At 42.3% G+C, this 24,800-nt stretch overlaps 7 protein-coding genes across 9 annotated transcripts; 4 read left to right on the top strand and 3 right to left on the bottom strand.

Moving 5' to 3' along the window:
* Window positions 1-82: 82 nt before the first annotated feature.
* On the top strand, window positions 83-2,901 carry eif3i (eukaryotic translation initiation factor 3, subunit I). The gene is made up of 11 exons (XM_085900750.1): window positions 83-236; window positions 467-559; window positions 686-773; window positions 852-917; window positions 995-1,144; window positions 1,345-1,472; window positions 1,565-1,675; window positions 1,865-1,954; window positions 2,031-2,104; window positions 2,277-2,369; window positions 2,458-2,901. The coding sequence occupies exons 1-11, from the start codon at window positions 234-236 to the stop codon at window positions 2,537-2,539; spliced, it is 978 nt and encodes a 325-aa protein (XP_085756876.1). The 5' UTR covers window positions 83-233; the 3' UTR covers window positions 2,540-2,901.
* Window positions 2,380-6,292, bottom strand: LOC147041050 (putative histone deacetylase 1-B). The gene is made up of 12 exons (XM_085900740.1): window positions 6,154-6,292; window positions 5,635-5,747; window positions 5,427-5,544; window positions 5,266-5,340; window positions 5,042-5,180; window positions 4,781-4,922; window positions 4,610-4,702; window positions 4,434-4,542; window positions 3,713-4,093; window positions 3,388-3,543; window positions 3,277-3,322; window positions 2,380-3,196 (listed from the first exon to the last, which is right to left on the bottom strand). Exons 1-12 carry the CDS (start codon window positions 6,200-6,202, stop codon window positions 3,166-3,168), a joined length of 1,452 nt encoding a protein of 483 aa, XP_085756866.1. The 5' UTR covers window positions 6,203-6,292; the 3' UTR covers window positions 2,380-3,165.
* A 156-nt stretch (window positions 6,293-6,448) lies between these two features.
* Window positions 6,449-8,575, bottom strand: sh3bgrl3 (SH3 domain binding glutamate-rich protein like 3). Its single transcript, XM_085900754.1, has 3 exons — window positions 8,439-8,575; window positions 7,852-8,019; window positions 6,449-7,783 (listed from the first exon to the last, which is right to left on the bottom strand). Exons 1-3 carry the CDS (start codon window positions 8,481-8,483, stop codon window positions 7,718-7,720), a joined length of 279 nt encoding a protein of 92 aa, XP_085756880.1. The 5' UTR covers window positions 8,484-8,575; the 3' UTR covers window positions 6,449-7,717.
* A 773-nt stretch (window positions 8,576-9,348) lies between these two features.
* paqr7a (progestin and adipoQ receptor family member VII, a) lies at window positions 9,349-12,804 on the bottom strand. The gene is made up of 2 exons (XM_085901477.1): window positions 12,706-12,804; window positions 9,349-12,123 (listed from the first exon to the last, which is right to left on the bottom strand). The coding sequence occupies exon 2, from the start codon at window positions 12,109-12,111 to the stop codon at window positions 11,047-11,049; it is 1,065 nt and encodes a 354-aa protein (XP_085757603.1). The 5' UTR covers window positions 12,112-12,123; window positions 12,706-12,804; the 3' UTR covers window positions 9,349-11,046.
* Window positions 12,805-15,587: 2,783 nt separating this feature from the next.
* Window positions 15,588-18,858, top strand: tmem222b (transmembrane protein 222b). 2 transcript variants are annotated; one of them, XM_085901347.1, is made up of 7 exons: window positions 15,588-15,763; window positions 16,156-16,240; window positions 16,316-16,347; window positions 16,427-16,523; window positions 16,597-16,727; window positions 16,895-17,010; window positions 18,098-18,858. In XM_085901347.1, exons 1-6 carry the CDS (start codon window positions 15,642-15,644, stop codon window positions 16,980-16,982), a joined length of 555 nt encoding a protein of 184 aa, XP_085757473.1. In that variant the 5' UTR covers window positions 15,588-15,641; the 3' UTR covers window positions 16,983-17,010; window positions 18,098-18,858. The 2 variants fall into 2 exon arrangements, with proteins under 2 accessions (XP_085757473.1, XP_085757472.1); XM_085901346.1 differs by having other exon boundaries at window positions 16,895-18,858.
* Window positions 18,859-19,000: 142 nt separating this feature from the next.
* tpbg1b (trophoblast glycoprotein 1b) lies at window positions 19,001-21,721 on the top strand. 2 transcript variants are annotated; one of them, XM_085901344.1, is made up of 2 exons: window positions 19,001-19,638; window positions 20,043-21,721. In XM_085901344.1, the coding sequence occupies exons 1-2, from the start codon at window positions 19,337-19,339 to the stop codon at window positions 20,896-20,898; spliced, it is 1,158 nt and encodes a 385-aa protein (XP_085757470.1). In that variant the 5' UTR covers window positions 19,001-19,336; the 3' UTR covers window positions 20,899-21,721. The 2 variants fall into 2 exon arrangements, with proteins under 2 accessions (XP_085757470.1, XP_085757471.1); XM_085901345.1 differs by having other exon boundaries at window positions 19,001-19,673; window positions 20,009-21,721.
* Window positions 21,722-23,409: 1,688 nt separating this feature from the next.
* LOC147041045 (uncharacterized) lies at window positions 23,410-24,770 on the top strand. The gene is made up of 3 exons (XM_085901508.1): window positions 23,410-23,568; window positions 23,651-23,712; window positions 23,956-24,770. Exons 1-3 carry the CDS (start codon window positions 23,546-23,548, stop codon window positions 24,681-24,683), a joined length of 813 nt encoding a protein of 270 aa, XP_085757634.1. The 5' UTR covers window positions 23,410-23,545; the 3' UTR covers window positions 24,684-24,770.
* The last annotated feature ends 30 nt before the right edge of the window (window positions 24,771-24,800 follow it).

Genomic DNA, 24,800 nt, shown 5'->3' with positions numbered 1-24,800 from the left:
TATTATTTTCAACAATCAAAATGGGGCCGAAGCGAAAAAAAAACTTTGTGGCCGGTTATGTCGCACTCCAATCCACTAGAGAGCGCCCTAGCCTGTATATTGTGGGGCACATGCACAGTGTCACTTCCTTTGGATCGCGGCTCCGCCGATCGAAACACGAGTGTATATTTACTGTCGCTGTATTTGGACTTATTAACCTTCTTACATAGAGTATTACCACTCGGTTGACAAACATGGTTAGTAACATTTTATTTTTCTAATAGTATGCCTGCTTTAAGTACGGAAAGACTTTACTGTTGTTTTGAATGCGGCATATTTTAGCTTAGCTTTGCCGGTAGCTCGTCTGATCAGAGCGCCCCGTATTGTCTATTTGTCTAAAGTGTAGTTTGTCACTTAACATAAGGCACGCTAAACCTGTTAGACGTTTAAGAAAATATACTTTAAAGTGTCTCCCTTTTCTCCACAGAAACCAATTTTACTTCAGGGCCACGAAAGGTCCATTACACAGCTGAAATACAACCGAGAAGGAGACCTCATCTTTTCCGTGGCCAAGGATACGGTGAGTTTGGCAAAAATGAAGGCTGTTGTCACAACCTGTAAAATAACATGGTTTCATCATCATCTACATATGCGATGAACTAGTCAAGGTTCATAATTCAAAATCTATTTTTGTATTCCTATTTAGGTTGCAAATGTGTGGTACTCAGTCAACGGCGAACGTCTGGGTACCTACAATGGCCACACGGGAGCTGTGTGGTGTGTCGACTGCGACTGTATCCAAAGAGTTCCCAAATAGTTTTTATTTGTATGATATTACCTGAACACACCTTCCTTAACATGACCTCCCTCAGGGGACACTAAAAACGTCTTGACGGGGTCAGCAGACAACAGCTGTCGGCTGTGGGATTGCGAGACGGGTGAGTCAACTGTTTCATCACACCTAATCTGAGGCTAGGACAAGCCGACTGACCAGTCAAATGTGATTCGTTCACAGGTAAACAGTTGGCCTTGGTCAACACCAACTCTGCGGTTAGAACATGTGGCTTTGACTTCAGCGGCAACATCATCATGTTCTCCACGGACAAGCAGATGGGCTACCAGTGTTTCCTGAACTTCTTTGATCTGCGGGATCCCCAGCAAATTGGTATCAGGACGACATTTGACTATACAGTAAAAGCAGCATGTAAATTTGTTTAAAACAATGATAAAGCATTGTGAACCCTTTTGTGAATTATGAATCTGACCCAGTTGGTAATTTCCCAATGTGTCAAACTAATGAGACACACTTGCATGATGTCAATTTTTTTTCCACTGGCTGGTGTTTATTTTTATTTTTTTGCACAGACGACAACCAGCCCTACCTGACCGTCCCTTGCAATGACCACAAGATCACCAGCGCCGTGTGGGGGCCTCTTGGCGAATTTGTCATCGCTGGCCACGAGAACGGCGAGATCAACCAATTCAGTGCCAAGGTGGGCAGCCTTGTTATCTTATTGTACCCGTGTTCTTCAAAGTGCATGCAGAATTGAACGAACTTTTGTTGTCCATCTGTGGTGGCGCTCAGTCAGGGGAAATCCTGAAGACGATCAAGGAGCACAACAAGCAGATCAACGACATCCAGACGTCAGTGGACCTTACCATGGTTATCACGGCATCCAAGGACAACACCGCCAAGGTAATGTACCTTCATATACTTAATTTTATACCTAATTCTTCAAAATCAAATTTTAAGGCGCAATAATGGTTGCAAAAGTTTCTAAATGTACTTTTGTTTTTGTACATCATTAGTTTTCATTTCATTTGATTGTATACACACTTTGGTACCTCTCCAATAATAACTCACTTTATGTATTTTACTTCTCAGCTCTTTGATTCGGCCTCCCTGGACCACATCAAGACCTTCAGGACAGAGAGACCTGTCAACTCGGCCTCCATCTCGCCAATCATGGACCACGTAAGTGTTTGTATAGTGAAGTTATCATGTGTGTGCGTGCCCGCAACACTCACTGAGATGTGTGTGTGTGACACAGGTGGTGATGGGTGGTGGTCAGGAGGCCATGGAGGTGACCACTACCTCCACCAGGATTGGCAAATTTGAGGCCAGGTGAGACAGTAAAACCAGATTTCCAAAAAGTTTAGCTGTGATTGTGGAAAAACTCTGCTATTCACAATTAAAACTTAAGGTCTATACTATTTAAGAATTTAATGCTGTAATGGAAAAAAACCTTGAAAAATCACATATTTTTGTGAAACTTAAACATTCCTGTGTTTCTCAGGTTCTTCCACGCTGCATACGAAGAGGAGTTTGGAAGAGTTAAGGGACATTTTGGACCCATTAACTGTGTGTCGTTCCACCCCGATGGCAAGAGGTAAACCGGAAGCCGTCTGGAAGCACCGTTTGGTGAGTTTATTTTATTGTTGTGCTTATTTGAATGTTTTTGTGTGTATCTTTTCCAGTTATAGCAGTGGAGGAGAAGACGGATACGTGAGGATTCATTACTTTGACCCGCAATACTTTGACTTTGAGCTAGAGGTGTGAAAAGCGCACACACACACACACTCTCAGCATTTTTTGGGACTCACATTTTGAGTTGTGCCGGGTTGGCATTCACAGCTCCAACGAAGGTTCTTTAAAAAAAATAAAATAAACAATTTCTCGTGTTAAGATTTGAAAACCTTCATCACACAGATATCTGTTTTTACTACATTCAACTAAACCGTTCTGACTAAATGTTGCGCCTGTGTGTTTTTTTTTTTTTAATTAATCTGATGTTTCTTTCTTTCTTTATTACAAAGTCAAAAACTAATTCTGGAAACAATATTACACCACCTTTGTACACAACAACAGAGTAAGATGTTTTGCTTATTAAAAATTGCTTCAGACTTAAGCACAACAAAAAACAGGATTATTTCAAAATAATTTAAGTGTGAAAGTACGGCAAGGAAGATAATTATGTACATTCAGTTTCATCACAAATAGAAGCTGAATGTATTTAAAAGAATACTGATGAGGGTCATTTGAGTACGGATGGATTTCTTCATTTCGGATGGAGCACAAGGAAACAATATGGCATTTGTTTTGATATCTGTGTCGGGGTGGGTGGAGCTTAACAATTGGGACTGGGTATGAGCTCCCATGAGCTCGAAAACACCTGGAAATGCACTTCAAGTAGTAGTTTTCACTTCTTCTTTTGCACTAAAAAAAAGGTAAAAAATAAATCAAATCAAATGTTGCTCTGTAAATTTAAATATTTTTGGGGAGTCAAATGCTCTTACATTGAAGTATCCATCTTCTCATCCTCCTTTTCATCCTCCTTCACATCTGCAATGCAGAAAAAAAAAATGAATCGATGCACGTTCCCCTTAATTAAATCAAAAAAATCTTACCTTTCTTCTCCTCCCCATCGCGTTCCTCCTCTTTCTTCACCCGCTTGGCCTTTTTATGATTGGTCGCATTCCGCCGGCTGCCACCCTGCCCCTCGGCCTCATCCTCCGAGTCTGAGAATTCCTCGTCGCACGCTATCCTCTTGTCATGTGCCCGGACTGAACCACAAAGTAAAAAAAACTTTTACTATTTTGGATCGTCCAGAAAACACGAAATGGGTTTGTTCTAACTTTGTTGCTAAGTTAATTCATACTGTAAAATGACCCCCCCAAAAAATAATGAACCATCATCACTGTATGAATAACAGTTTACCGTGTTCAGACTTACTGGAAATGCGTTTGTCGGGGTCTTCATCATCTTCATCCGCGCTGTCAGGGTGCGGCGCGTCCTCCGGTATGGCCTGCATCTGGACGCCGGGCGCGTGCGGTAGCATGCGTAGGTTCTCGAAGAGGCGCTGCTTGATCTTCTCCAGGTACTCGTCTGTGTTCTGGTTAGTCATATTGGACGGGCTTATGTGCAGCTTGAAATCGGGGCCGAAGTATTCAAAGTAGTCGTTGTAGGGAAGCTCGTTGGGGATGGAGCAGTCCAGCGCCACTGCCGTCTCGTAGGTCCAGCAGCGCGCCACGTTGCGGATGGTGTAGCCGCCCCCGCCCAACATTAGAAGAGGCAGGTTGAAGCTCTTCATGTAATCCACACACTTGGCGTGACCTGAAAACCGCAAACGTAAAATATGGCAGCAGAAAAAAACTAATTGAGTTACCAGGAAAGTGTCTCCAAAGCAACACTGCCACCTAGTGGCCTTTTATAGTTACTGCTAAAACAATCAGTATGAATTATAGTAGTATTAATAATAGTGTACTAATTTGGAAAAAAATAAGTTTAAAAATATCCATCTGTGTCGTGTCAAAATTAGAGTAACATTTCAAACTGTGTCACTAAATGTTCATTTCATGTTTTTGAAAAAAAATGCCACAAAGATGGCAAGTGGTAGAAACACGCAATTGTGTTGTTTGTGTATTTGTTCTATTCACGACAATTTTTGCGTTACCTTTAATGGTGAGGTTGAAGCAGCCAAGTCTGTCTCCTGACAGGGAGTCAGCTCCACATTGCAGGACCACTGCACTTGGCTGATACATCTCCATCACCTTAGCCATGATCTAAACCACACAAACACTTATTAATACTGCCCATATTGTCTTGATTGAATGTGATACAAGCACTTGCAGGTTTGAAGATGGCCTCATAAGACTCGTCGTCGATGCCGTCTCTCAGGGGATAGTTCACGGCGTAGTACTTTCCCTTCCCGGCGCCGATGTCCTACAAGCGAACGCATCTTGAGCCTTATCGTCGAGTGAACCATCGCCGGAGAGGCTTAAGGTGCAGAATCCAACTCACCCTAAGGTCACCGGTGCCAGGGAAGTACTCGCCGTATTTGTGGAAGGAGACAGTCATAACACGGTCGGTGGTATAGAAAGCTTCTTCCACGCCGTCGCCGTGATGGATGTCGATATCGATGTAGAGCACGCGCTGGTGGTACCTGCACACAATGCAACGATGGACATCTTTAAAGGTAGGAATTAAAATCAACATAGAAGGGTGCTTAAAAAAATAATCGTTTAATGGGACCAAAATTTGACAGAAATCCACCAGGCTTACTTGAGCAGCTCGAGGATGGCGAGGACAATGTCGTTGACGTAGCAGAAACCGGACGCCTCCGACTTCTTGGCGTGGTGGAGTCCTCCCGCCCAGTTGACGGCAATATCTGTCTGCTGCTTATTCAGCTTCACTGCCCCCGCTGGAAAACAATGTTAAGTGGGTTTTTTTTTGGGTGTATTATAGAATGTCAACTTGCTTGAGAGGAAAAAAAAAAACACACGTACCCACAGATCCGCCGGTGGAGAGCTGGCAGAACTCAAAAAGCCCGTCAAACACCGGACAATCCTCTCCCACGTTAACTGCGTGAGGAAAATGCAAGTGAGTGATTTCCGATGTGCACATTTGATTTCACGTTGCAAGAAATAGAAAGAAAAAAAAATCTCACATCTTTGCATCTGCTTGCTGTATTCTGACATGTTGTCCGGTCTGATGGACCTGAGGAACTTGATGTAGTCGTCACTGTGGTACTTGGTCATCTCCTCGCCGCTGGCTTTGTGTGGCCTCTACGGATACATAATATCATGTAAGTACGAGCCCCAAAAAAAAAAAAAAGTAAATTCAATTTCAGGTTTCTATAGCATTGGCAAACTGACATAGATCTCCATCTTCCTATATAGTCCATAGTTCAAGAGCAGGTTATGTGTCATGCGGATCCTGTGGGGCTTCATGGGGTGGCCTTGACCGTAATAATAATTTCCCACGTCACCTGCAAGATACAATTAAAATAACAGTTAGTCGATGCTGACTCGGCAAGTCACATATGAATTCTTGTTGACAGCCAGGAAACTTAGCAAGTGTCTTTAGCATCCATTAGCTAAAGTGGGACACTACCCGAATTGCACCTTAAACAAATAAAATAAGCGCTTCTGATGCGTTAAACTTGATCATGTGACTTCGTCTTAGTTTGGTAACACGAGATTAGTTTCTGTGCATTTACACTTGCAGATATGTTAGCTTAGCACGCGTTAGCCTTCGGTTGCAAAACGGGCTAGCCTGACCGGCGTTGGACTTTTAAGAGATTATCGCGCGTGCAATTTAAAACATGCACAGTTCACTGAAAGCATCTTTAGATGCTTTTGCAAATACGAAGGGTTGCAAAATGGCATATTTACCATCGTAGTAATAACAAACTTTCTTCTTTGTTCCTTGCGACATCGCCATTTTTACACCCAATTAAGCTGCTACTTCTTGATTTGGTCTGCGTTCTTGCTTTTTGTGTGAGGTTCCCAGCCAGTCTTTTTGCACCGCCCGGTTGGGAGGCCCCGGTATTATAAAACAAACTTCCACTGACTCAGAACCCAGTCAAAAAGTCGGATTTGGATTTAAATAAAACCAGATTAAGATATATCCAAATAAAAACTATTAAAAAAAAAAACTGATAAAAAATTAAGGAAACAAAATACAAAGTTTGATTCAATTTCATTTTTAATTTTGTAACCCATATGACATATCACAATCTTCTTGGAAGATAACAGCATTATATTCCCTATTTTCTTCTACTTCTCATTTCGGCCAAGGAGAATTGGTCCAAACACAAAGCAAACAGGTCTCACATGAAATGTGACCGGAACATGAACCATAATTCGTAAGACCATCTGCAAACAGCCATACGGGGGATACAAAAACAAGTGCACAAACATTGTGAACAATACAGGCTTGTCATTGCGCCATATCCCAAATTGCGTGACCTAGAATCATACTGAAATGTATCTGCTGTGAGGTAAACTTCTCTATCATCCAAATGTCAATATACACATGTACGCAAAAAAAAGAAATGAAATCATATTTTCACATGTGACAGGTCCATTGAAACACACCAGCCTTGGACTGTGTAACTGCTTCAGTGCATAAGGTCCCAGAATGGTCATACCCAGGACCAGCTACATGGATGACACTAGAAATGGTGTCTTTTTTTTTTTTTTTGGTCCTTTTCAGTCAACAACATTTCAAATAGAACTAGGAAGGGAATCACAAATACTCCCGAGACATTCTGAAACGTTCTGACCAATGAAATGCATTTTGTTATTCACATTATTGTTATTGTTATTATTTTGGCCTGTCTGGACAGACAACCTAACAGCAAGGATCCTTCAAATACTCCTTCAATTCAGTTTTAACTTCTAATGTAGAGGAAACTCCAAAGTGGGCCGGTCCTAAAAAAAAAGTAAAACAATTTGGGGAAAGCGTAATGACGGAACTGGAATAGTCGTTAAACAAGCAGTCGACAAAATATGCGAGTATTTCTACTGGAAGTTGGGTAAATTCAAAACATTTGGAATCTTTTTTTCTTTGGTTTTAGGAGTTTACATAACAAACAGCTTCTTCAACTAAATTAAGACTTCCATTTTAATCAATGTTTAGCCAAGCTACGGCCTGGGACTTAAAATGTCTGCCAATAATCCCAGAGAAAAATGTTTTTCTTTTTGTTTGTCGTTTAGCTTAGCATGTTAAGCGCAACAGGGGAATGTAGGAAGATGACGTTTATAATACCAGGTCCACGTCATTAAGAATGTCGATCTGTGGATTAATTTTAAGACAATCTTGGTTGAATATCGATGTTGAAACAAAGACGTATGTTGAGGATATTTGGCATTCTTCCTTATGGCATATGACGTAAGTCGCTGTCAAAGGGGTCTTCAGTGTGCTTGACGGGTGATTGGAATGGTTTGTTGTGATTCACGCCAGTTTCAGGAACTGGTCCACAGTGTCCGCCTCCACCGCCTCAGAGAACATTTCGTAATCCTGGTGGGGTGAATAATTAGCATGACAACATAAAAAAAACACAGCAAATTATAATTCAAACTTCTTACCCCGCAGTATTGATCGTCGTTGAAAAGTTGCGGCGGGACGGCCGCTGGGTTATCCGCTTTGCTACGCATCTCGTCGCGCAGCTCGCCGCCCACCGAGATGTCCACCAACTCATACTGGATGCTTTTACTGTCAAGGATGCGCATCACTTCGGCCTGCTGGGACTTAATCTGCAAAAAAACAAGTAAGTTGCCTTTTTTTTTATTTACATTGGAGGGATGTGGCATTCACTTATTGATAAATATTAGAAACAAAAAAAAATTACTCTTGTTGGGGATGAGCGTTTTGTTTTTAATGGGAGGGAATATGTTCTTGACCACACCCCAAATGACCGCCCCTGAACGATTTCCCAACTACAAACTTGGCGCTTAACCTTAGCATACAGTTAATAGTTATCTAAATACATAGTTGGTATTTTGTTTTTTAATGACCACTAAGTAAGGTGAATGTCAAAATTCGAAGCTAGCAAGCGAAGCTGGGTGTGTCTTGTGCAAGGCTCACCACCGTTAGCTTAGCAAGAAAAAAAAAAGAGAAAACATGGGGGGGAACAAAAAGCACAAGTTTACCGATGCGCTGCTAAGCCACTCACCGTCCGTGAGGCAGTTACAGTGGTGTAATACAGTTTGATCCCCATTTTTTTTGGTGGTACTTGTTCTTCTCGCTTCCTTTTCTGCAGTTCTGCTCGCCCAGTGGTGGCGTCACGTGATCACATCAAGTAGAAATAGGAAAGTCTGGTGCAGCAGTAGTGCAAGACTTTCAAAATAAAACAACTGCCAAGTGTAATTGGAAAAAAAACCCATTAAATTTACACTTGTCGCTTCAGATTAAGGCATTTGACAAAATAGCCTATTTAAATAATGCATTTTAAAATTCATTCAATTTGCATCTTCAACATTAATAATAGCTGCAAAGTGATAAATATGACTGAGTCTACACATACCTATTTTTTTAAATATATTTAGATTGTCCTTATCATATTAATAAATTCATACACACAACCCACTCAAGACAATACAGACAAAAATGAAATAAAACAGCATTGTCCGGATTTGTCTTCATTTGGCCCATATTGATGATTTAAATTTACGACGGCCTTTATGAGGGAAACTAATGAGCGCAAATGCATTTTAAAAACCCAAATTGGCCCCAAAATGTGCTTTTAGCTTTGCCAATATTTCCCTAAACACTTTGAGGGTTTCTTATTATCATCCATGTAACCATGATCAACTTAATGACCGCTTTATGCTGAGAGATGTCTAATTAGTACCAAACAGTCACATGGGGTCAGCCGTGTAGTGTGGCGTAGCGTGTCGAATGCTTTGCAATGTTTTCAGCATCATTAAGTCCCGAGTTTAATTGAGGTGGAGAACTTATTGCCAAGGATAAGGAGGGGCCCTGGTTCTCACATTTGTCTTCTGTGAGTCACACAAAAGGAATGTTGGCGAGTTTAGACAGTTCCATCAGTCTGCTCATTCACTTTTTATTTACAAGGGGTCGCTCCTTAATGTCTTTCACTTTAAATGGGGTAGCAGATAAGTGCATGTGGCGCAATTCATATACAAACTAGCCCAGTCGTCACATCAAAATCCAGCTCACAAACTCATTTTAAAAACAAAGCAGATCAAAATAGCTTTACTTAGTTGTTTATTTCACACCTGAAGCAAAGAACCCAGTACATTCAAAATCCATTTGATATAAAAGTTCACTTTTAAGGGTGTGCTATCATGTAGCATTAAAACACTATATATCTTCTGACCAATACATCCCTTCAGTACAAAGAAATTGTTTTCCCTCATGTACAAAAAGGTTATCTCTCAGCCCTGAGCACGCATTTTGCTTATTTGTCCACCGTGTCCAACGAGGCACTCATTCACGGGAGCGTCGACACGGTGTGCGTTCATATGCAAGCTGAGGCCAAGCCGGGTGGAACGCAGACTTTTAGAAGGCTGCCATGGAGACGGAACAAGCAGCGCGAGATCGCCGCGGTGAGGCCGGCTAATCGGTTGCACGCTCCCCGTGTGCCGCATACGAATATCGAGGATGACTATAGAACGGCAACTAAAACAGACATGTGCTTCACTTCTTTTGCAGTAAATTCACCGTTGTGTAATAAAAGTGCAAGTTGGGGAAAACCCATAGGAAGTATTGTAAAAGTGAATCTTTTCATTCCAGTCAAATTGTCACTATCTCAAAAAAAAAGCATAGAGAGGAAACTAAAATAAAGTAAAACTACTCATCCTTTGCCAGTGATGATTTTAGCCAGCATGCTAATTCAGCTAAATCCTCAGTTAAATAAACAAGCGCCCTTTACCCTTTTAAAAGCTTTAGCTTAGTCACCTTGTGAAAATGTTTTTTTTAGGATTCTAGAAAAAAAACAGCAAAAACCAACTCTCCACTTCTGGGGGATTTCCGCTGTATTTTTTGGAACGTGTGAAAGCAAATCAAGCGGGTGGAGGCGTTTCGTGGAAACTGTCGGTTTGGATGGTTACAAAACACTTTTGTTGTCAGAGAAAATAATGGAGCTCGACGACACCGGGGGCTAAGTTACACACGTGCTATATTATGTCATTAGTATGATGATCCCTAACAATGATACCGGCTGGAGGTGCGCTGTGAATTTTCCAGGCACGTTCACTGGATTTTTCCACATTCAAACAAGCTGTAAAGTTGGCCCCATTGAAATAAATTTAACATGTTACAACAATGTCACGGCACTTGTGTGTCCCCCCCCCCCCCCCCTTTCTCCGATTGTCAATAAAATACCGGCGACGTAAGACACATCACGTGAAATCCCTGCTTCTTCACAAACGTCTCAAGTCTTTTCAAGTCTTGTAAAAGTGCTATTAAAAAGACATCTTCCCTTAATACACAAAATTAAAGCATAAATAATCAGAAGCAAGTGCTAATAAGCGTTTTAGCCATCATCTCAAGTGCTTGATATTGTACCGAAACGTAATCGTCCCATTTACCAGCTGGCCATCGCAGTCGAGTAGATTCTGCGTTAATAACTGCCAATTCAATGTTAATACATACGGTCATTATAATTAGGAAATAATACAAAATATGACACGATGTACACTCTGTTGAGATCCATTAAGAGAGCGGTATCGACGGTATCCTATCAATTATCTCAGGTGTACCTAATATTTTTCAGTAGTACTCGTGGTGGTATCAGTGCCCTTGACTCATGAGTCATTTCACTTGGACTTGGTCTGGCGGTCCAGCAATCGTTTGGCCTTTCTCAGCATAAAGGCGGCGATGAACATGCACATGAATAGCGTCAGGCCGTAGAGGGCGACGAAGAACACCGCGTCGTCTCCGGCGTGGAGCAGCGCGTACACCTGTCGCCGATTGTCGTAGTCCAGTTGCGAAGCGTGGATCTGACACAAGGTGCAACAAGAAAGCAGAATATGGAACAACTGGTGCCCCTGACCCAGGAAGTCGCAACCTCCCGGCCAGCAGCGCTCCAGCACGGGGAAGGCAAAGAAGACGGCGCAGCCTAAGAAGAAGGCGATGTGGCCCAGGTGGTGCACGAAGGCTGGGTCGTTTTCAGGGTTGCTAAGGAGGAGTCTGTGGACCACAGGGCTGATGTCCCACATGTAGGCGATGGTAGACGGCGCTACCTGGCCCACCTTGCGCACCCAAGGCGGGAGTGTGTGGTTCCGGTATTTCCCGTAGCAACAGCCCAGACACGAAAGCCAACTGAGAAAAGCCGACACGGGCATGAAGATGGGACCCAGGCACCGATGGAATCCTTCCTCAGCCGCGTAGTAGTAGTGCACCACGGCGCTGCCGTACTGGTACTGCGCCACACCCACGTAGTCCAGAAAGAAGAAAGCGTAGTGGCACATCTCCGACTTGCTGCCCAGGAGGTGCGCCACCACACTCCACGCTGTGTAGTTAAGCGCAGACAGGATGAGGATCAACAGAGGCCACGCGTGCCGGTCTTGTGCTAAATCCACCGTCTGTGCCACGTCGCTCAGCTTGGACAGGAGAACCAGTAAGGCCACCAGGTGCGTCCAGATGTTGATGGTCTCGTTGTGGCGGCGGAAGGCGGACAGGAAGTAGTAGCGCCAACACTGGTGGAGGGGCCGGTAGCCGGTGCCGACGTAGCGCTCGCGGAAGAAGTGGGGCACCTCGGTGTCGCGCACGGTGCCGGGCATGGAGGGAGATGCTTCGGAGGTCAGCAGCCGAGGAACCTGCTTGATGTGCTGCAGGCTGATGAAGAGGCGCCCAATTCGCTCCATCACGATGGTCGTCATGGCGGCGGGAAGCTGCGGACAAGTACCAAAAACCTTTTCAGAACTGATTCAAATCCTGAATAGTCATCTGAAGATCCATCCGGCATGGTTCGTGGTTGGTGAGGCACCACAGACAAAGTCAGATTGACAATTTGGGAAATAAATACAGCACAGTACATAAAATCTACAAAAATAAAAATAATTATTTTTGAATAAATTAGTTGCGGAGTACCTAGTAGGGTGGCTGAGGAGTGCATATTATGGCGTTACTATGGAACGTAGGAATTTACATCGTCAGGTATCTCCGTCCTGTGAATGACGTCACACTGACTCCACCCCTCCAGATGGATGAATTGATAACTGTATGTGCAGCATTTTATTTTATACTATTATTATATTTTAATATGAGTCAAGCCAAAATACCGTTGCTCCCAGTTATTATTTAAGTGGGGGGGGGGGGGGGGGAACAACAGAACACCGAAGTTAAGTGACGTCTTCAAGTCCACATGAGTGGCAAAGAAGTTTGGAAAAGTTGTTTCCTTTGCACATTCTGCTATTATGAATGGCTAAAAGTTTGCCCTGATGTTATATTGTCGTGAAGGAGCTTTTTCTTACCGTGTCGGTTTCCCTTTTTACCAGACAGGACTGCCTCGCCGCGTTTGTCCGTCCGTGCGTCTTCTGTCTTCTTCCACGCCCAGATTAGAAATATGCAACAGATGAGGAGGGCGGTGTCAAATTCTTCGACGGAAGTGCATTGAAAAGTAGGTTGACATGACCAACAAATATAAAAAGCTAACGTGTCAAAATAAAAATGTGAAAGAATTACTGTAAAGGCCAGCAGTGAAGTTAAACCTTTGTGTAATTCCGTTATGGCCAGTACAGTCACTGATGGAAAAAATGAGGAAACTGAATGCAAATCTAATTGTTTTATCACGCAAGCTTTTATTTTGAAATGTGTGACTCGCCTATTGCGTTAGAGGAAACTTTGATGATGTGACTGGATTATTATGCGATTATTAGTGTGAAGGCGAAGGCCTTCACACTATTGTTATTCTACTTTATTTTTCTTCTTCTTATTATTATCCTACTTTATTCCTCCCACTTTTTTGACACCTAACTACTCCCACATGCTTTAACCGATTCACTCCATTCCAACTTTCACACGTTCCAAAAATTCACGGCATGACTGCTAGTATTTTATTTGTTCATAACATTTACCGTTTTTGCATAATTAGCAAATTTGTGCCTTAAAATCCCCCATTCATTCTTAATGGCGCATTAGACACGAGCGACGTTCAAGTTCGAATTTTGTCATCTGACAACTTTTTTCATGATTTCTTTCCTTAACTCATTTATTTAACTCTTTTATTTTTTATTTATTTATATTTCATTCATTCATTTAGTTATTCATTTAATTTTAAGTTAAAAACATCATTTTACCGTTTTAACGGCATTCACCATTTCTATTTCTTGTTTAATACCATCATTTCACCGCACCAACACTAAGTCGCTGTTTAGCTCAGTAAGAATACAATGGCGTTTGGAACACGAGCCACTTCCGCGAGGGAGTTCGATCCCGGTTGGCGATAATTTTTTTATTCTTTAATTTTTCATTCATTCAATTTTAACACATTTTAATAATTATTTTCATCATCATCATCAATGCCGTGCCATTTTTATTTTATTTAATCATCAATTTACCATTTTTATGTCATTTAATCATCATTTCGAGTCCCACAATAGTGTGAAGTGCCTTCGCCTTCACACGCAATTTCTCCAGAAATTGCCAATTCTAGTGTTATTTGATATTTTCATTGTGTAATAATATTATAATGTAATGTATTGTGCTTGATTAGTTATTGTGCATAATTTGGCCAAATTTAAATAAAAGCAAATTGATAAAAAATATTTAATAACATTGGGAGATACTGATTAAGCAATAAATAGAAATATCTATCATACAAAACATATTTTATCCAAACTTAAAAAAAAAAGAAATTTCATTTAAAAAGCAATCTTAAAAATTCTTCATTGCATTTTGGAGACACGCACTTAATAATAGAAGCAAAAGATCGACTGAAAAATACAATAAATGTAAACTAACACATAAATATAAATGAGTAAGAAATGTTCTTCATTTTAAGATGATCCATTTCTTACCAACCAGCAGACTGCGTACAATATTCTGGAGACTTCCAGTGACAGCGTGTAGCAGCATTGAAGTTGTACAAGCTTTTCTTGTTTATCGATGTCGTTACATCACGCCCATAACTATTAACTGAACATTCAAATAAAAAACTTTCAAGATCTTTAATAAGAAAATTAGACCAATTTACATACATCCTTTGTTTTGCACATCATTGCTGTTGTGTTCCTGAGGCCTCTACCAAAACAATAGTTTTATTATTCCACAAATATAAAACCAAACAGTAAAGCACATGTTTATTTCTTTTGAATGTGATCTGTCCACTTTCTATCCCCAGATGTGTTTGCTACCAGCAGACGGCTGACATTTCTCTTTGACTGCATGGGAAAAGGACAACACATGGCGGTTCACCTCTAATTGGCTGCACTCACATCATGTGGAGGCGGCAGAATTCCCAGAGCTCTCCTGCCACCGGTACGACTATTATTATTAATACCCTCCTCTTATTTTTGCTGAGCACTTTGTTTTGGCTCTCCGTGTACAATATATGGCCTGTCACCTCTAATGGGCACCGAGATGGAGCGTGGAAAGCCCATGGGGGGGATCCTTGGGCTGGCCTTTTGTTTGCAGATAACGCTTCACTTGCAACTTTACAGCTACACCAATAGTGAGATTGTCTTTGTACTGTAGTTGGGGGGGGGGGGGCAAAACATTGATAATATCCACTTATGTAGTGCTTTGAGTTGCCAAATTGCAGCCTAAAAATAATTGTCTATATTTTAGTGAACCAAAATACGACTTAATGTTAGCGTCTACTGTACTCGTAACTCAAATCATCATCTTTCTTTTGTAAATGTCATTAATCTGAGCATCATGAGTTCATGTTTTAATTTATTGGCCTGGCCGTGCAAGTGTTCATTTTGTCCACCAGAAGGCAGTATAATTTGTACATGTAAATTTGACAAAACAGAAGAAGTGCTAATTAGACGCCAGTAATAATTGCGTATATTTAAAAATAAGAGAACGTCAAATTAGGTTAACAGGTAAAAATAATCCTGAAATTATACCATAAAGTCCAATATGTCTAAATTTATATGAATTCTGCGTTTTAAAAAACCCAGAGGTATGTGTCCAATTTGGGTGATTTGTTTCAAAATAAGATTATAATTTTACACATTACATCAATACTTTTGCCCTGCATCGCAATCGATTCTTTAACCAACTATTACTACCTATAGTATTCTATTTATCGACGTTTTTGTACGAATATCACGTTTAAGATGACGACCAAGTTTATTTTGAAGTTCAAACGGAAGCATCTCTACCCGTGCGTTTGTCTAGCTTAGTAGAGTCGTAGGCGGGACGTGTGGTTTCGCAGGAAGTTGATTTCTTGCCTTAGTTAACTATGGCCGATTTAACCGAGAAGGCGGAAACCATGAAGAACTATCACATAGCGTCGGAAAAGATTAACCCGCTGGCCGGTCGTTTCCCTCATTGTATCGTGTGGACCCCCATCCCCGTGTTGTCGTGAGTTAAGTTGTAGGCTTCTTTTGGGCAAGTTCCCCGGATGTGGTGCAACGCAAGTGACAGCTTCGTTTGCTTAGCAAGCTAGCTGTCAAACGTCCCGTTTCTTATTTTATATGAACATACAAAAAACTGATCATTCTCCTTGTTAAAGGGCCGCAAGTTGTGCAAAACCTAACTTATTGAAACATCAAATAGTTGAACGTGTACATGCAAAAGATTACAGAAGGTTCATTTAAGTTTATGTTGTATCATGCACAATAGTTATGATGTTGGCATAGTTTATTCCCCTAGCTTTTTTTTTTTTTTTTGCATCAATTTATCCAAATACTACATTTGATGTTTCTTATTGCATAATTAATTCAATGATGTGACTATTTCTTTTGCCTTGCCAGTTGGCTGTTTCCATTTATTGGGCACATGGGCATCTGCACTTCAGTTGGAGTTATCCGAGACTTTGCTGGACCCTATTTTGTATCCGTAAGTCATCAAATTTGGATGATACGTACTCTACGTGTGTACACCACCCAAAGAAGCTTTTCTTTTGTCATGCAGGAGGACAACATGGCTTTTGGAAAACCAACAAAGTGAGTTTTATCTGTTTTTTTTTCTCTCTCTCTCTCTCTTGACCTGACTTCTACACAACATTGTCATTTGTTATTGGAGATACTGGATGCTGGACGTAAGCAAAGTATATGCCAGTGGCTCTAGCGCCTGGGACATTGCCGTGCACGACGCTTCGGAGGAGTACAAACACAGGATGGTACGAACATTGCCCACTCATATTCTACATACAAAATTTGCATAACAATTTTTACGATCAATTTTTTTTCAAGCACAACCTGTGTTGCGACAACTGCCACTCGCACGTGGCCATGGCTCTCAACCTGATGCGCTACGACAACAGTACGTCGTGGAACATGGTCAAGCTCTGCCTCCTGGTACTGCTGCACGGAAAGCACGTCAGGTAACGTGACGTCTCACGGTGGTGCTGCGTAACCTCTGTTAAATCGAAAAGACGAATTTGAATAACTCCAAAAAATAAAACCGTACCGTTCCAAAGGCACAAACAATTGAAAGTATTTTGACTAGCGTTTGTGTCTGGAGTTGTATTGATCTCGCTTTGGTTTCCAGCTGCGCGGGCTTCCTGAAGACGTGGCTGCCCTTCCTCATGCTGCTGGGCGTCATTGTGACAGTGGCGCTTGTCATCAATCTCCGATGACCTCCCCCAGGGAATGTCGGCAAACAAAGTGAGGCCTTTTTATGTCAAGAAAAGACTTTGGGGAAAAACCTGTAAGACGCCGGAATGAATGTCTCACACAAACACCTCCACCACTGCCACGCACACAATTTCTAACAATAATAATCGAAATCTCTTTTTAGAAAAAAAAAAAACCTGCTTTTAGTGTCACGATTCAGAACTTCCCGTCTGCCGCTTTTTAATGATTTTTTTCGCTAGCAATTTAAACCGCCATTGCTGCCTCGGGGTGAATGTCGTTATGCCGTTAAAATGCGGGTCAGTGCCAAACTCCGTGTTTTAAAAACCGTGTCAAATATGAGAGATCCAGGACTAGCCTTTTACAAAGAAGTCCAGTTGACCCCGCTGGATACGTTTCAGACCTACCTACAAAATAACGATAAGATATAAATTTGCTAAACCACACTTCCGTAGTGCCTGGTCTCATTGTCGCTGTCAAGAAATGAGACTATCATTGAAATATAATTTGAAGGAAACGAAAATTCTTTCGCTTTACATATCTGCCACCTAGAAACACTTTAGCCCTCTGAAAAAAATAATAATTGCAGCCTAGTAATGACAGCCATCTGAAAAATATTTATTTTGGGTGAAGTATTTATTGAAGGTTAAGAGGACCCCATTATTCATTTCAGCTGTATTTGAGGAAAATTACGCTGATTAGAGCAAGCCATTTTGTTCAACTTGAGTACATGGGTCTTTTTTTTCTTCTTCTTCTTCTCCGGCCTTTCTTTCCCCATGTTATTTTTGCCGATTTAATTCCACATGATGGGTGTCACTCCACTTGAGTTGCCATGGCTGTGCTGAGCACATCCAAATCCTCCCGTTGTTCCCAATCATCCTTAAGCCCCTTCTTTTCGGAAGCAGCAGGTAGCCAGGATGGCTCGGGTTTTTTCTCGCTGAATACATTTCAAACAGATGGACTCAAAATGTGTGAGACAAGTCGCAAATGATCATTTTCTTCTCAAAAGGTGCTCCGTTCTACTCACTAATTAGCCAGCTAGCATCATAAGCTACATTGTACAGTACTTGACCTTAACAGATGCTGCAAAATTTCAATCATTCATTTTTTTTGTTTGAAGCCGTCCCACCACTGTGGTGCCTTGCAAGTAACCAGGAGCCAACAGGTCATGGAATGTGGAGACCTACGGCGGGGGTGGGGTGGGGTGGGGGGGCTACGCTATCAATATATGTTTAGGCTGGTCCAGAGACTCCCTAATCCCAAAACCGTAGACTAGTTCCATGCAGAAAAATCCTGCCAGGTACTCAAGAATGTTTTCTGGAACATATACTGTATATAATAATAAAAGTGTTTTGTTATTGTTCTAAAAATGCATTCATCCTAATATTTCTTGCTAAGCGTGTTCTTAAAATGATTATAAATGGTTAGGATACACAGGAAGCAAAAGAACCCCCCCCCCTCTCCTTCTTTAGTCCCTTGCTTTGATACTTAAACCCGCCCCCCTGCCCGCACTGCAAAGTCTCACTCAGGGGCCATTATTGTGCACATGAAAGGAGGGCCCCTCGCAATTCTGGTCCCCCACCCCCTCCTTCACCCCACATTGCTGCTGACCACCTGGGTGGGAAGGTAGCAAACATCCAGTGAGCAGCCAAGCCAAAAGTCCCCCGACATGCTTTTTTAAATCCACATCAGAGAAACTGCAACCTTATGAAAGTAGCCACCTCATCAAAAAATTACAAAAAAAAGTAACTTTTGAACATCAATTTGAAAGTCCAGTTTGGATTCGGCTGAATTCCACATTTGTTTTTAAATTGAAACCAGATCCAACCCAAAATTGTTTTGACTTGGGCTTTTTCAGTTAGATTTTATATTTTGAATCATTTTCATGCATATAAAAAAAAAAAGAATATCTTTTATTTTAAAGATGAGAACATCACTTCTGTTTGAGGCCGACCCACAGGATCTGGATCCGGCCCCCAAACTTCAAGCTCCTCCTTAGTCGGATACGTGCGCGATGCTCTTTTTCTTTTTTTTCTTTTTTTTCTTGTTTTTTTCTCAACTTGATTTGTTTGCAAATAAGCGACGCCCAGTCTCCTTTCTCTTGCAAAGAACCCCCACCACACACACACACACACACACACACACACACACACACACACACACACACACACACACACACACACACACACACACACACACACACACACACGCGGGCTTTTAGTCCACAACCCCCACTCGTGGCTTCCAGTGTCTGCATGGAAGTGCTCGGCTCCACACTCGAGGCGTGCGGCCACTCAGGACAGCAGCCGGTGGAGATGTAATCTTCTCCTTCGTCTTCATCCGTTCTTTCTTACCCAACATGCCGGACTTGAGCCCCAGTCGCCTCTTCTGCAGCACGCTCCTGCTCCTGCTCCTGCTCCTGCTCCTGCTGGGTTCCGTTTACGCACCGGCGGCTCCGGCGTCCTCCTGCCCGACGGGCTGCGAGTGCTCCGAGGTGGCTCACACGGTGAAGTGCGTGGCCAAAGACCTCCGGAGCGTCCCGCTCGGGATCCCTGGATACACCCGGAACCTTTTCATCACCGGCAACCACATCACGCGCATCGGCACAGACTCCTTCAAGGGCCTGGACAATGTCACTAACCTTTCACTAAGCAATAACAGGTATATTTCTATCTCTTCTAGAAATATTATAAAATGTTGTTGCGACAGAATCATTTTTCTGATTGTGGGTTTTACACATTTTTGAAGAATGTGTCATATTTAAAAAGTTGAAATTGGAAGAAAAAATGAGTACTATTTGTGTTAATTCTATATTTTTTGTCATTTAAAATAGTAACTTATATTAATTTCTGTTAATTATTAAATCATTTCATTTGGTACTTTTTTCTGTAAATGTTATTTTTGCAATTGATCAAATTCAAGCTAATATTTGAATAAACCCTGCAAGTAAATATTTCAGCAAATACAACTTTATGCAGTGATGAAATGATTCCATGAAATAATCCATGTATACATGCTAATCGTCACCTAGACCAAAAGAAAATCTCCACCTATCGATCCTCCAGGATTTCCGAGGTGGACTCGCACGCCTTCTCCGGCCTGCCGAGTCTTCGCTCGCTGGACCTGAGCTCCAACCAGCTGGCGGTGGTCCACCCAGAAGCCTTCGCGGTAGCCAACCAATCGCTTCGCCAGCTCAACCTGAGCCGTGCCCTCTACAACCGCTCGGCCGTCCTGGACTTGTCCACGTCTTTGCGCTGGAGCGTCCTGAGCTCTCTACGCGGCCTCGACCTCTCACACAACGGCCTCATCTACCTGCCGCCACGTATTTTCTCCCACCTGAGCGGACTTCGCCGACTACTGCTCACCAACAACTCCCTAGTTGCCGTGCGCAACTCCACCCTGGCCGGTTTGGAATCTCTCCGGGAGCTGGATCTGACACTCAACTCTCTGAAGAACATCCCCGAGGAGGGCCTGCGCGAGCTGGACTCGCTCCCCGAGGCCGAGATCCTCCTGGATGAGAACCCCTTCACGTGCGCGTGCGGCATCGAACCTCTCGCCCGCTGGCTCAACCGCTCCCAGGGACACGTCCGCGACCCCGACCATCTGGTCTGCGCCTTCCCTTCCGCCCTGAGGAACACCTCTCTCCTCTCAATAGCGGGCGCCTCCGGTAGCCTGAGGTGCCGCCAAAGGGGCGCCGGCGCCGACCTAGCCCTGCAGACCTCCTACGTCTTCCTGGGCCTGGTTCTGGGTCTGGTGGGCCTGGTCTTCCTCTTGGTGCTCTACCTGAACCGCAGAGGCATCAAGAAACGTGTGTACGACATGCGTGACGCCTGCAGGGAGGTGTGGGAGGGCTACCACTACCGCTTCGAGCTCGAATCGGACCCCCGACTCTCCCAGGTGTCCTCGAGCACTGACATGTAAGAAGACCCAAACCAGTTCATGACAATGGAAACACAACTCATGACTTCTGTCTTCCACGTTAACAGCAAGTGCCTCAAGTCCATACACCCTGGATTGGTCGCCAGTCAAACACGGGGCTCCATACGGTAGAGATGTATATAGTATATATGGTGGATGTATATAGTTGTGTATTTACACATATAGGCATTTCTGAATGTGTGTGTTTGTGTAAATCTTTATGCATGTAAATTGTTTTCAAGTCCTTTGCATTCGGAAGAAGGATAATTCAGCCCAGGCAGAGCCTCTCCAAACTCTCTTGCACCGCCCCCTCCCTTTTTTTTTTTTTTTTTTTCATGAAGACTTGCTTTGTTTCGACGCCTTGACTTTTATTGCCACAATGATGAGAACCAGTCGCGGAGGCCGAAAGCCATGTTTTTCTGTTTAAGGAACTTTCGCCTTCTTCTTTCTTCCCATGATAAGACACAGATGATTCCGGACAACAGCGGGCAGCATTCATACAGCAAGAACAACTTCAATTTACATTTTATGGGGGTCGCAAGAAGAAGGAAATACCTTCTGTATGTTTGAGTTGAGGCTACAAATGACTTTATTGCCCTTCACTTTGCTGTCTTTGCAGGTTTTTAAGCTAAAAGCTTCCTTTTTTTTTGTTCCAAGCCAAAGACGAAGCATTCTTCTTTTGGCTTCTTAACCATTTTACTGCATGTGCAATACCGCAATAAAATGACAAAGCAGCGCTGTCTTGACAACTAGCCTCATTTAGTTGAACTCTACAATGTAGTTTAAAAAAAAAAACTTGGAAGTTCCGATACCATTTTTGTCTCACGTCAGGACAAATCAATAAAACCAATAATTTGCTCAAATATATATATATTTTTTGCAAAATGGTAGGAAGATTATGTTAGGCTAACCATTTTTATGTCAAAATAATTCTTTTTTTTTTTTTTAATATCTTATTTTCCTGTATTCCAATTGATTAGGTAATCTACTAATCACCCGTCAGATGAACCAAACTTCTGGAGTTAACAATTAGAAGTGAACACAGAGAAACTAATGCTGGCTCGTTAGTTGCGCAGACATTAAGGTCGACTCAAATGACAAAAGAAAACAAAATTCCCTTGCGATGACAAAATCGAGCACTCGACAGCCGCTTTTGTTTAAGTGTCATCATTCTTAATCATAGGGGTCCCGGGGGGGGGTGAATGGGGCGAGGCAATAATTTGCTGTTATGCAACATGTCACAAGCTTTTGGGGGGGGGGGGGGGGGAGTCAAATAACAAAGTGCCCCACCCCCCCCTGTCCTATTTCTGTGCGTTTGAAGAAAGGCAGAGTATATTGTTATCACAAAAAGGGAGCATCTGCGCCATTTAAAAACTTCCTGTGTGTTCTGTAAAATGGCCTTGACCCATTTTAAAGACTAGACAAGAAAGCGGCAAGCGGCGCAATACTTCATCATCTGCTTCACGCGTCGATAGCTCGGCCTGGAATCGAGCGGCGTGTCTGGGAAAGACAATAGTGCACTCAAGAGACGCTTTTAAATTTAAAGACAACCGTCATCAAATCTGCTTTTTTTTCTCAAAGACCTTAAAGAGGTCACACTATTATTCTTATTATAGTTGTTTTTCCTGATTTGTCAGAATTCCTGGCGTCTAGATTGGTCGAGAGTTTCATCACATAAAAAAAAAAATAAAATCAACATTCAGAGGAATTGATTGAATAATAAAAAAGGTTGGCATGCAATTCGGTTACATCACAGTGAAAGCTGACATCAAAGAAGTCGAAGGCAACATGACATTGAGTGTCTTGCATGGGAACTGGAAAGAATCACGACTGCTGAGATGAAGAGAAAAGAGAAACGAGCGGTCGCCGCTGCTATTTCCTGTTTCAGGAAATTGTGTCTTTGATGTAAGCCACTGCACTCATGCGGTCATCAGTCGCATGAGAACAGGAAGGAAAGGAAATCCTCTCTATAGTTTCTTTTTTTTAAGTATGAACAAAACAACACACATTAAAAAAACAACATTGTTTTTGAAAATGAATATTTGCAATATTTCTAATTCTGCATAGAAATAATATTGAAAACCCAAAACCTTTTTCCCCTTTTTTTCCCCCCATTGTAATAACTTTGAATAAATACTCAAATATTTTCTTGATTTTTTTTATCAATACTTTCCATATTTATAAATTTACAAAAAAAATTCCACACTGACAGGTAAAAATTCAAATTATGGAAAACAACACACATTAAAAAACATTCAAAATATTTTTGAAAACGAATATTTGCAATATTTCTAATTCTGCGTAGAAATAATATTGAAAAATTCACACCCCAAAACTTATTTCCCCTTTTCTTTCCCCATTGTAACAACTTTGAATAAATACTCAAATATTTTCTTGATTTTTTTTTTTCAATACTTTCCATATGTATAAATTTACAAATGAAAGACTTGCACACAATTTTTTTCAACACTGACAGGTAAAAATTCCAATTAAGTCCCACACACCTGACGGCCATCAGGCCCATTAGGACCCGAGTGGGCGCTTTAAAAGTAGCGACTTGTGTTTGCATGGCTTGCAGGCACAGAGCAAGTCGATCGCTTTGGGTTTATTTGTCCTGCCATTGTTGCGTTGACCCAGGCTCCCTTCACAAATGGCTTGTGGAATTTATTTGGGGTAAGTTAAGTGTGTGTGCTCATGGGAGTCATTTAAGTATCTAAGGTGTTGTTGTTGTTTTTTTTTGTGTGTGTGTGTGCAGGATCTTGCTCCTTTGCTTACTTGGAGCAGAACATGTTCGCTGTTTGTGGGCTTCTCAAGAAGGTGAGTGCAAACACTTTTGAATGACTAATGGAGTGAACTTGAGTTAATTCATAAAAGTAATCAATTAAAGAACACATTTTAAAAATTCCAGCTCTTTGGACTGTGCTGAATTGCAGCTGTGACTTAAATAGTCTTGAATGTACTCTAAAGACTTCCTGAATGTTTATAGAAATGCTCCCAGATGTATGCAAGTAACCTGAAGATGCATTTTTTTTTTTTTTTTTTTTTTTTTTTTTTTAATAGCTCAAGGCGAGTCTTATGTTGGCTTTGTGCAAGATGATGACGACGGCGTTCTGAGTCACGCCGGCAAGCCTCCCCAGAATCAATTCAGACAAGCCTCCCGTGTTCAAGCCTTGGCCCAAAGCAGCGGTAATGGCGGAATCTCCACTTATGGCAACCAACAGTCGTTTCTCAGTGGCTACTCGTCACTCAAGGTTGTTCGCCGGCCCCCCTTGGCCAAGCCCTTCCAGAGCGCCGTTCCTAAAAAGCCCCGCCTCTCAACAGACATTGCAAGTTCAGGCTCTCAGAGCAGGTTTAAACCACATCAATCCAACATTGGAGTGGGACAGGCTGAAGGATGGAAGAAACCAGGTGGCCACCACTCCATTGGGAAGTTTCCTAACTTGCAGAGTTACGGCATGCGCAAATACTCCGCCTACATGCAAACGTCTGCCAATGCCGCTGCCACCAAAGTCCTATTGGGTCAAAAACCTGCAAGCTATCTGAAAAACAACTTCAAGCATGGCCAGATGGTGTTCCAGGGTAAACGACAGCAGCTGACCGGTGGGTCGTCGGAGGCGGGGCTTAACGGAGAACGCTACGCGCCCACAAATGTCCTGATGATCCCTATCCGATTCGGTGGCTATGCCATCAGGCGCCTGAAGGACCCAATGGCCCAAATGAGCTCAGAGCCTGTTCCCTACGATGCCCACCCAGAGACCAAGTGGACCAGAATCAAGTACAGATCCTGACCAGGGCAATGAGTGAGATTTCTTCATCTTCCAAACAGCAGTGATGAGCAACATTTTAGTGTTCTGAAAATAAAATGATACACTTAATTACCTTGTTGACTGTTACTTTTTGACACT

This window comes from Syngnathus leptorhynchus, chromosome 20 (assembly GCF_054491065.1).
Source record: "Syngnathus leptorhynchus isolate UIUO chromosome 20, UIUO_Slep, whole genome shotgun sequence".
Lineage (NCBI taxonomy): Eukaryota > Metazoa > Chordata > Actinopteri > Syngnathiformes > Syngnathidae > Syngnathus > Syngnathus leptorhynchus.
The sequence above is the reverse complement of the archived record's forward strand: the minus strand, read 5'-3'. Positions and strand labels throughout refer to the sequence as shown.

Excerpts from the sequence above, each read along its gene's own strand:
- eif3i (XM_085900750.1), top strand. Across the intron at positions 774-851 it reads GTGGTGTGTCGACTGCGACT|GGGACACTAAAAACGTCTTG; the intron begins GTATCCAAAGAG and ends GACCTCCCTCAG. Across the intron at positions 1,955-2,030 it reads TCTCGCCAATCATGGACCAC|GTGGTGATGGGTGGTGGTCA; the intron begins GTAAGTGTTTGT and ends TGTGTGACACAG.
- LOC147041050 (XM_085900740.1), bottom strand. The coding sequence starts at position 6,202 with ATGGCGATGTCGCAAGGAACAAAGAAGAAAGTTTGTTATTACTACGAT. Across the intron at positions 4,923-5,041 it reads GCCATCCTCGAGCTGCTCAA|GTACCACCAGCGCGTGCTCT; the intron begins GTAAGCCTGGTG and ends CATTGTGTGCAG. Across the intron at positions 4,703-4,780 it reads CTGGCACCGGTGACCTTAGG|GACATCGGCGCCGGGAAGGG; the intron begins GTGAGTTGGATT and ends GTTCGCTTGTAG.
- sh3bgrl3 (XM_085900754.1), bottom strand. The coding sequence starts at position 8,483 with ATGGGGATCAAACTGTATTACACCACTGTAACTGCCTCACGGACG. Across the intron at positions 8,020-8,438 it reads CTGTAACTGCCTCACGGACG|ATTAAGTCCCAGCAGGCCGA; the intron begins GTGAGTGGCTTA and ends GTTTTTTTGCAG. Across the intron at positions 7,784-7,851 it reads ACGACGATCAATACTGCGGG|GATTACGAAATGTTCTCTGA; the intron begins GTAAGAAGTTTG and ends TCACCCCACCAG.
- paqr7a (XM_085901477.1), bottom strand. The coding sequence starts at position 12,111 with ATGACGACCATCGTGATGGAGCGAATTGGGCGCCTCTTCATCAGCCTG.
- tmem222b (XM_085901347.1), top strand. The coding sequence starts at position 15,642 with ATGGCCGATTTAACCGAGAAGGCGGAAACCATGAAGAACTATCACATA. Across the intron at positions 16,348-16,426 it reads GCTTTTGGAAAACCAACAAA|ATACTGGATGCTGGACGTAA; the intron begins GTGAGTTTTATC and ends TTGTTATTGGAG. Across the intron at positions 16,524-16,596 it reads AGGAGTACAAACACAGGATG|CACAACCTGTGTTGCGACAA; the intron begins GTACGAACATTG and ends TTTTTTTTCAAG.
- tpbg1b (XM_085901345.1), top strand. The coding sequence starts at position 19,337 with ATGCCGGACTTGAGCCCCAGTCGCCTCTTCTGCAGCACGCTCCTGCTC. Across the intron at positions 19,674-20,008 it reads TTCTAGAAATATTATAAAAT|ACCAAAAGAAAATCTCCACC; the intron begins GTTGTTGCGACA and ends ATCGTCACCTAG.
- LOC147041045 (XM_085901508.1), top strand. The coding sequence starts at position 23,546 with ATGGCTTGTGGAATTTATTTGGG. Across the intron at positions 23,569-23,650 it reads GCTTGTGGAATTTATTTGGG|GATCTTGCTCCTTTGCTTAC; the intron begins GTAAGTTAAGTG and ends GTGTGTGTGCAG. Across the intron at positions 23,713-23,955 it reads TTTGTGGGCTTCTCAAGAAG|CTCAAGGCGAGTCTTATGTT; the intron begins GTGAGTGCAAAC and ends TTTTTTTAATAG.